Raw genomic sequence first — 10330 nt, forward strand, 5'->3', positions numbered from 1 at the left:
GCATTCACTCATCACTGCTTTTCTTCGCTGTGAAACATCATCAGCGCAATAAATGAGGCGCGGAACGTGGTGAGAAAGTGAGTTTTTGAGGTTTTGGTGCGGTTTTCTTAGAGGTCAAAAAATCAGGGTTGGCCTCAAAGGCACATATTGACACTACTAACGACCTTCAAAATAAAATAATTGTAGCTATTACGATAATATTTTCAGCTATGTTATTTATACAGAATTTCCGGAGACAACAAGTAACATCTGATCACATCAATACTCAATCTGATCAAAATTACTATTAAAAAAATCAATTGATACATTTTTAAACCTAAAATAATAAGTAGCTTTAAAATAAATTAAATACTTCACTTTTAACACGGCAACAACACATCCGTACTCTTCAAACACTCTCACAATACTGACTGATCTGTACGAGATGAAAAAATCACATAGTTGCAATACTATAAAATCGACAAAGCATCGTCAAAATAGGTTTACCAACGTGCTTAAATTAATAAAATTAATAAGCCTCGTACCAACTACTATTTTGAAGATACCTTATCACCACTACTTTTAAAAACTTATAGAAAACTGGAAAAAAATAGGTGTCTGTTAAGTAAACAGGAAGTAGACCGGAAGTAAACTGGAAATAAACCGGAAGTAGACCGGAAGTAGGCCGGAGGTAGACCGGAAGTAGACTAGAAGTAAATTTGTGTGGGTGTAGTGTAGGTGTGGGTGGTTGTGGGTGTTACGTAATTGAGCTGGAAGAAATTATGACACTCGTACGAAATACGAGATGAAAAATCACAGAGTTGCAATACTATAAAATCGACAAAAACATCGTCAAAATATTTTTACCACTGTTCTTAACTTTAAAAAAAACAAAAACTAATAGGCCTCGTACCAAGTACTGTTTTGAACATATCCAATATACCTACTAGTAAGAACAAGCGTTGGAGCAACTCTTCCAAATGTTTAACTCTCCATATGCAGCTTACATGCACAAGTTTTCCATCTAAAGGAGTTTCTTGATTACTACACATGAGTTACATTACACTGTGAAGGTTTTTATGTTGAACTTTATCGTCTGTATTATATAACAAGTTTCATTTCAACGAAAAGAAAAACAAACTATGCAACAAATCAAAATAATGACCATTGGCTTCATATGATATTTAGTCTACAAATGAGAATAAAAATAAATACCACTTTTATACTGCTCAAATAGTTCGGATAACCTCACTTAAAATTTTAAAGAGTCAATGGCCATAAAAATGTTTACTCTTGATCTTCTTGATATTGCTAGGTGTTTACTTGAACGTATTGAAGGGTGCACTATCACCTTATACTCAATGACGACGTCAAACTAGTTCACTGATAAAATTCACAGGTTGGTCAGTAAAAGTTACATGCTGTTTAGCCCTTTCCAGTCTTATTGTTTCAAAGCAATATCAATATCCCTATAACTGCATACCGTTGGAATTCAGCACTTTTCCGAGACCAGTACGACGCTCCTTACCTTCTCCTCGTCGTCGCCGTCAGTCCGTTACCTCTATGTGACGTACCGTTTCAAGGTTGTGCTTATTCGCAAACGTTTTCGGAGGTGTACTTAAAACAACTGCCACTGCATGTTTTCCATACTTTCCAACACAATATCAGTCCAAAAAAATGTTAAATTCTGAAGGTTATCAATCTCCTCAAAACAGTACATTGTTTTCGTCTTGACACTATTATCCGCAAGACTTTATTCTCCTTCCGCGTTCTTCTTCCACCACACGCGTCACTGGTAACATTGTCACAATTGAGCCAATCATGACACTTACTACTAACATATAATATGTGTGTGCGTAGGCCCGTAGCTAAGCAGGGAACATCCCGGAACTACCGTGAGCCCCACTAGCACTGAAAGCAAACCCCTTGACCGCAGGTAAAACTATTTTGTGTAATTTGTTTGAAGTGAAAATGCAGACAGAAGATATTATTTTGCTCATAAATTTGGTGAAGAATAAATTAAGGGAACATAAACAGCAGCTATTGCATTCGTTCATCTTATTTACAAGAAGAAGTGTAAGTAGCAGCAAGTATTTAGGAGATTTTTTCTCTTCTCCAGACCTTAGAAAGTATCTTCACAGGGGATCATCTTTATATGTACCTTCGTTGCCCCTGTTGCGAACTCCCATTTATACAGAAATATGTGAATTTGATGTCATTATGCAAATTCCCCCCGCATCTGCGTCAAAAGTTAACACAACCCAAGTTTTGGGAACGAAGGTGAGTTTTTTTGTTTCGGTCGGGGAGTGGAATGTACGCTATAGGCACTATGGTTGAATATTGTCCATCTTTTCTTGTGTAATATACATGTCTGTACCATCAAACGTAGTATGGAGAGTGTGTTAACGGATGATTTCAGAAGCAGCCAATTAACACTACAAGTGATATTTTAAAAGATATAGAAAATTGTAGTATTTGTGTGATATTTTTAAACTTTATGTAACTTAATAAGCACCCTCCACACACATAATTTACATTCATTTAACATTGTTAACCTTTTGAAAAATGGACTTGATATACAAAGCCCCCCTGATAACCCTTAAGCCCCCCACCCTGGAGTTCAATTCTGGCTACGGGCCTGTGTGTGTGTCACAGCTGAATACCGTAAATAAGCTAAAGGAGAACAAACACGCCAACTAATTATCGAAGCAGGATGCACTCAATATTTGACTCTCCGCCGATCTTGTTTTTTCTTCCCGCTTTTGTTTCCTCAGTAAGTTTTGTTCCGCAAACAATGTCCAGAAGAGTAGGCTGATTCTGTTACAAGTCAACCCCCACATTCTATGAGCATTGTGCTTAATATTAGAAACGCTTAGCGCAAGAAAAGTCTAATTTTGATGAATATACAAACAATGGCCAGAAGTGCTTAGAGCTGCATCCTGCATGAGTTAAACACGATGATAATATTACTCTGTGCCGAATTCTGGCACAAATATATATACATTAATTGAATCCCCGGAACGAGCATAATATCTCCCGCACCACTTACGAGTTCTTCACTGCAAAACAAATGTGCACTCGCAGCAACTATTAGCATTAATGCTAAACGGCCAATGACGGTTTCGTCATACAACGTCGAAGAAACAACCCTGTAGAAGACCTTCATAGAAACTCAAGATATATTTTCTTTCGAATTCTTCAAATGTCACCCCCTTGTAATTGGCCATAGGAGTGCATATGTCATAGCATACCCGTAAAGATAATTTCATATGGATGCAAAATATGTACTTGGAAGGATTACTATCATCGTAATTAGGCACATAAGGATTGTTTGCTTTTTCATATCGAGAGGACATTGCACAGTTCCACCTAGATTTTCATTTTAAGATAAACAGGAATTGGTCAACATGGAGAGGAGTCCGATTTGAGCTTGAGTATACTTGAAAATCGTTTGCCATGAGAAATGAGGTGGGGGTGAACATGTACACAGAACCTAAACCGTACGTGCGAAAGCAACGACTTCCAAAAGCTTGAAAAACATCCACTAGCAAAATTGTACAACTATTGTTAGAAATAGTAAAGCAGTAATCTGTGTATTTGCTTGATATGAGTATTCTGTGAATGTTTTTGAAGTGAATATTCTGTGTATTTTTTTTGCGGGATTCTTATTCTGTGACGAGCAAGAGAATTGTCATGTACTGGATGACTGTGTGTGAGATTAAACCTTAATTTATTTATATTGGTGTTTCGTTTTTAACATTTGGCGACGTGTGACAGGACAGGCAGACTTTGTGTAAGGCAAAGATTGAGACGCCATGGAAAAGATAAGTAAATTAAGAACAGTAACGAGATCGTGCGATGCGGCGATGCGGCGTGCAATGGTGATTGCCCGGATTTAGTGGAAGTGCAGAGTAATTTCCGTTTGATGCAAGATAAATTCGGCAAATTACAGGATCTGGACACACAGTACAGTGATTTGTTGATGGACGACGATATCAAAGAAGAGGATTTGATCGTCGAAGCAGAAAATGCAGATAAGTATGCATGTAACTTTTATCGAATCAAGACTAAGGTGGAACAGTTATTAAGTAAGCAGGTGTTGAACAATGGTAGTGACGCAGTTAGTGACACATCGGTAAACTGCAAACGAATAATCACATTACCGGTAGTGGAACTTAAAAAAATTGATGGTAACGTGAAGAACTGGTTACCCTTCTGGAAGCAATTCAAACGAATTCACAAGGACGAGGGCAGTGATGATTGTGATAAATTTCAATACCTTGTACAGGCTACCGTACCAGGTTCAAAAGCGCGTCAGTTTGTAGAAAGTTTTCCCCTCAGTGACGAAAACTATCCCAAGGTCATTGAAGGACTTAAGTCACGTTTCGACCGTGATGATGTGTTAGTGGAAGTTTACGTTGGTGAACTTTTGAAGTTGGTGTTACACAACTTAAATGGTGACAATAAGTTGGAACTAGCTGTTCTTTATGACAAAATGGAATGACAGTTACGAGCACTAAGTACATTAGGAGTAACGTCGAACAAGTGTGCTGCAATGTTATACCCTCTTGTTGAGTCATGTTTACCAGAAGAATTTTTGCGAGTGTGGCAGAGAAGTTCTGCAAATTCCACTGATTCTAAATTGGAGAGTCGTCTGGAAGAAATAATGTCTTTCGTGATGAAAGAAGTGGAAAATGAAGAAAAGATAGCACTTGCTGTAGGTGGGTTTGATCTGAAAAGAAAGAAGGAACGTAGTAGTCGTACTGAATCTATACCCACGGCAGCTGAATTGATTAATTGCAAAGGGGATTCTTCAAAGTGTCTATTTTGTGGTGATTCGCATGTTTGTGAGGAGTGTGTGAAGGCACGCAGTTGGTCCTATGCGGAAAAAGCTAAAATGCTTAGGGTAGAGGGGTTGTGTTACAGATGTTGGAAAAAAGGCCACCTTAGTCGAAACTGTAGGGTAAAATTAAAATGCAGGATTTGCAAGGGGCAGCATGTTTAAGTGATGTGCTCTGGTCAAAGGACTAAGCAGGGAACAGACTTTCCAGGGAAGCAGACTAAGTTGTTGAAAATTCCTTGACGAATAATGAACTTGTTGAAACGTTTCTGCAAACAATAGTTGAAAAGATAAGAGGACAAAGTGCAGAAAAATATGTAAGAGCAATCATTGATACTGGTTCGCAACGATCCTAAATTTGTACATCTACAGCAGAGGAAATGAATTATGAGGTTGTAAAAAGGCAAAAAGTCAAGCATGCACTTTTTGGAGGCATTCTTTCTGCACAATATGAATATAATTGCTATCGTGTCAGACTGACTAGCATCAGAGGTGATTATGCTTGCAATTTTGAAGCCATGGATCAGCCTAATATTTGTGACAGTGTAACATCTGTTACTGAAGGTCCTTGGTTAGCAGAGTTGAAACGGATAGGTGTAGAAATTTCCGATAGAGAAAATGGTCCAGTGGAAGTTTTAATTGGTGCTGATATAGCTGGTAAAATTTTCACTGGCAAGAAGTTTGCTCTAAAATGTTGATTGGTAGCAACGGAAACACTGCTTGGTTGGATACTAATGGGCAAAGTTACTGCACATGAAAGTCATAGAGTTTCATCCATGATTGCAGCTTCAATGTTCTGTAAGGAAGACTCGGTTGCAGACTTGTGGAAATTAGATGTTCTTGGTATTACTGATCCTGGAGAAAAGAAGTCCAAAATTGAAGCTCAAGAGGAAATGATGGATTATTTTCAACGAACTCTGACGATTGACGAAGAAGGAAGGTATGAGGTAAAAATGCCATAGGTGGAGGGACACCCACATCTTCCTAGTAATTTAGAAATTTGTAAAAGAAGACTGGATACACTTGTTGAAAAACTGAAGAAAGATGACTGTTATGAAGAATATTGTCAGGTTTTCAATGAGTGGCTAGAAGAAGGCATCGTCTAGGAGGTTTCATCTAAAGAGATAGACACCAAGGACACTATTTACCTCATAGACATGTTGTAAAATTGAACAGCGAGACAACCAAAATACGCCCTGTGTTTGATGCTTCTGGAAGAGAAAAGGGGTATCACTCGTTGAATCAGTGTTTAGAGAAAGGCATTAATTCGATTGAAATAATTCCTTCACTTCTGACACGTTTTCGGTTACGCAAATTGTGAGTCGTCTCAGATATAAGGAAGCCTTTTCTACAAATTAGTTTATGTAAAAGTGACCGTGATTTGCGGAGATTTCTTTGGATAGATGAGAAAGGTGACATAAAGGTTTATCGTCACAAGCGAGTTGTTTTTGGTGTAATGTGTAGCCCATTTTTATTGTGTGCAGTAATTGAACACCATCTGAAGCAAGCTCTGAAAAAAATGTAATGAAAAGAGCTGCAGCTATTCCAAGGATATCATTGCACAGCTGTTGCAGAGTTTTTACGTAGATAATTGTGTTACTAGTGTCAACAATGAAGAGGAACTCCACCAGTTTATTGAAGAAGCTAATCATTTGATGGCAGATGCGAAATTTGAACTGCGAGGGTGGGAGTATACCTCACTAGGAAACTTGTCGGAAGATAACAGAATATCTGTATTATGCTTGGTATGGGAAACAAGAACAGATAATTTGGAATTGAGACCGGAATGTTTCCAAGGAATGAAGTTTCCAGTTGTCTCCAAAAGAGTTAATTTAACAACTGCCAACAGAATATTTGACCATATAGGAATTACCTCTCCAGTGACATTGTATCGGAAGATCCTTCTTCAAGAAACATGGTTGTTAAAATTGAGTTGGGATGAAGAAGTGGCCGAAGAAATGGGAAGAAAATTCAGACAGTGAATTGAAGAATTGCATTATTTGAAAGGGCGTGTATTTCCTAGGTGGATTGCTGAAGGCTCGGAAGATTGAAGTTTGCATGTGTTCTGTGATGCTAGTGAAAAGGCATATGCAGCTGCAGTATTCTTGAGAACCATTGCTAAGAGACAAGTCAAGGTGCAATTAGTACAAGCTAAATCAAAGGTAGCTCCGATAAAGAAGTTAACAATACCTCGCTTGGAATTGATGGCAGCTATTATTGGAGTGAGATTTGCAACTTCAGTAACCGAATCATTGGACATTGGGGACATACCAATTAATTTTTGGACAGATTCGACTACAGTGCTTGCGTGGATTAGACGCAATGATCCGTGGAACACCTTTGTAGCAAATCGTGTGCGTGAAATAAGAACGATGAGTAAGAGAGAATCTTGGAATTATGTACCGGGTATTATGAACTGTGCTGATCTTCCTTCGAGGGGGTGTTCACCCAAATGGTTAATCGAATCAAAATGGTGGGAAGGTCCATTGTGGTTAAAAGAAGCTAGGAGCAAATGGCCTGAACAAAGGTATACATGTCAAGAAGAAATTATTGCCCAAGAGAAGAAGATGACAATTGTATCTAGTTTAGCCAATATTGAATAAAGGGATGGCTGGTACTATCACAGATTTTCCAGATATGAACAGATTGTTCTACTGATAGGGTGGATCAGAAGATTCATTGTCAATTGTCGTCATCCAAAGAACCATAGGACAGCAGAATTGTCAATAGGAGAAGTAAATGCTGCTGAAAAGGTAGTTATTCGACTTGTACAAAGAGATTCTTATGTCGGTTTGGAAGACAAGAAGCTGAAATCTTTGTGTCCATTTAAAGACAAGGAACAAATCATAAGACTGAAAACTAAAATCCTAGAGCTTACGGATAAAGAAACATTTCGGTGTCCGGCTGTCTTGCCAAGCTCACATCCAATTGTGAAGAGGCTTATTTATTCTAAACATATTGAAGCTTGTCATGCAGGTGTACAAGGTCTGATGAGTATTCTTAGAGAACAGTTTTGGATATTGAAAGGCAGAAAAACTATTCGTTCTGTGGTGAAGGGTTGTGTGATTTGTCGGAGACATAATGCTAAAAGAATGGAAGTAATGCCGGTGCCTTTACCTGAACATCGTGTCAGAGATGCAGCAGTATTCGAAATAACAGGAGTGGATCTAGCTGGACCTGATATACTTCAAAGTGGAGAAAAGGCTTGGATTTGCATATTTACTTGTGCTGTTTATAGATCTGTACATTTAGAGTTAACTTCTGGCTTATCGTCTGTAGATTTTATGCAGTCATTTCGAAGATTCATTGCTCGACGAGGTTGTTTACAGTGACAACGGGACGAACTTTGTAGGCACTGAAAATTTGTTGAGCATGCTAGAATGGGAAGATATAGTTGCTTTTGCAACAATGAAGCGCATTGAGTGGAGATTCAATCCACCCACAGCTGCCTGGTGAGGTGGATGGTGGGAGCGTTTGATCTGACTCATGAAGCAACTATTGAGAAAAATTTTATGGAAAGCTTCACTGACCTATGAGGAATCTTTTACGGTCTTATGTGATTGTGAAGCTGTCATGAATGCTCGACCACTAACCTACATATCGGAAGATAATTCAGACCTTGAGTCCTTTACGCCCTCCATGTTTCTACAACAGGTCAGAGAAGTAGGCGTGCCTGACCTCGATGAGATACAGAAGGTAAATCTACATAAACGGTGGAAGTATTGTCAAAGAATTCGTGAGTCACTAACAAGTAGATTTCGCAGTGAATACTTGGGTCAGTTAGTGCAGCATTGGAATGCTAAAAGTTCTTGCAGAGAAGTGAAGGTTGGCGAAGTGGTTCTTGTTGGTAATGACAATTCTAAACGTCTGGACTGGCCTTTAGCACGCATTGTATTGCTGATACCTGGACGTGATGGTGAAGTACGTCTCGTAAGGATGAGGACTGCAACGGGAATGATGATGAGACCACTACAGCGTGTTTTTCCCTTGGAAATTCGGTCAAGTGAGTTGCCCGAAGTACCCAAAATGAAGAACACTGAGGGAAAAACAGTACCTGAAAAGGAATGTGCTCCGAGAGTCACCACCACTCGACTGGGAAGAAGAGTGAAGCCTCCACAGAAGCTGAGTTTGTTAGTACAAAACTCATGTTATGAACACTATTGATTGTGTAGAGTCACTAATTGTCTTTGCGTTACTCTAGGTGGGAGAATGTTAGAAATAGTAAAGCAGTAATCTGTGTATTTGCTTGATATGAGTATTCTGTGAATGTTTTTGAAGTGAATATTCCGTGTTTTTTTTTTTTGCGGGATTCTTATTCTGTGACGAGCAAGAGAAATGATGTACTGGATGACTGTGTGTGAGATTAAACCTTATTTATATTGGTGTTTCGTTTTTAACAACTATACTAAGTTAATATACGTATATCCTGTTAATATTAGTTGATGTTAATTCTTTCTTGATCGTATCCAAGCTATTTGATGACGAGATGTGTATTGGAAATTTGTAAATTATGATTCAATACTGGAAGAAAATAACGTTTCTTGATTTTCAAATTACATGCATTTCAAAGCTTTGCAATAAAATCTACTACGTAATGATTGTGTTGCTGAGCTTTGTCGCAATTTGAAATGAAACAATTCTTACAAAATTCACAATGTATTGCTTGGTTGTGTTTCATTTGTTGTTCTCGTGAGTTAGCTTCAATCAGTTCTTTCTATGTAAGAACGGAGCAACCTATTTTGACCACGTGCGAAAAATTTCGATGAATACTTTCGGAACATCTTCTAGTAGATATAAATATGACTTTGGACTATTTTGTTCATAGGTACATATTAAATCCAAATCAAAACTGAAAGCTACATGTTTAGAAATAATTGTTGCATTTGAGTTTTTCTGTATCTTGAATATAGGAGGCAAGGGAACTTTGTGAAGAAAGATAGATCACACAGAGATGTTGCACCAATGACGAGTATTATTTAAATTTTATGGTTTTGGATGGAAAGTAATAAGGGACTGCAGGTTGTTGTAGACAATTTTTCATATGTTCTTCTAATGGCTCTTGGCTTGTTTTCAGGCCTCTTCCAGAATATATAGCGAAACAAGGATCGGATATTGCAAGTTGTTTAGTACAAGATGTAATTTGTTCCTTTACCAAACTTGGCAGATCTTCTATCAGGCAAAAATATTGTTTCCTTTGGTTTGGAACAGACAATAATCTAATAATGCATGCATTAGCTGGTGGTGGATGAGGTTGAAGTACATACATGTTAAAATATTCATCGGAGCTGTACACATGCCTATTGTCTTGTTAGTATTATTTCTCGAACTTGTCAATTGTTAAACAATCTACGGGACACTGGATATGAGACATTTCCTTTTCAAACTCGGCTATGTATTACGGCCAATCATGTTGAGAAACGCATTGCATATTATTCGTTGTAGGATGGAAATGTGCAATGATGCACCAATGAAGACATTTGTTATCGACATTTTGTATATTCAACACAGAAT

At 38.1% G+C, this 10330-nt stretch overlaps 1 protein-coding gene across 1 annotated transcript; it reads left to right on the forward strand.

Annotated features, from left to right (window-relative positions):
• The first annotated feature begins 5553 nt into the window (after positions 1-5553).
• Positions 5554-8151, forward strand: LOC146002957 (uncharacterized). The gene is made up of 3 exons (XM_083141116.1): positions 5554-5759; positions 6897-7195; positions 7481-8151. Exons 1-3 carry the CDS (start codon positions 5554-5556, stop codon positions 8149-8151), a joined length of 1176 nt encoding a protein of 391 aa, XP_082997242.1.
• The last annotated feature ends 2179 nt before the right edge of the window (positions 8152-10330 follow it).

Source organism: Lepisma saccharinum, chromosome 19, assembly GCF_977018435.1.
Source record: "Lepisma saccharinum chromosome 19, izLepSacc3.1, whole genome shotgun sequence".
Lineage (NCBI taxonomy): Eukaryota > Metazoa > Arthropoda > Insecta > Zygentoma > Lepismatidae > Lepisma > Lepisma saccharinum.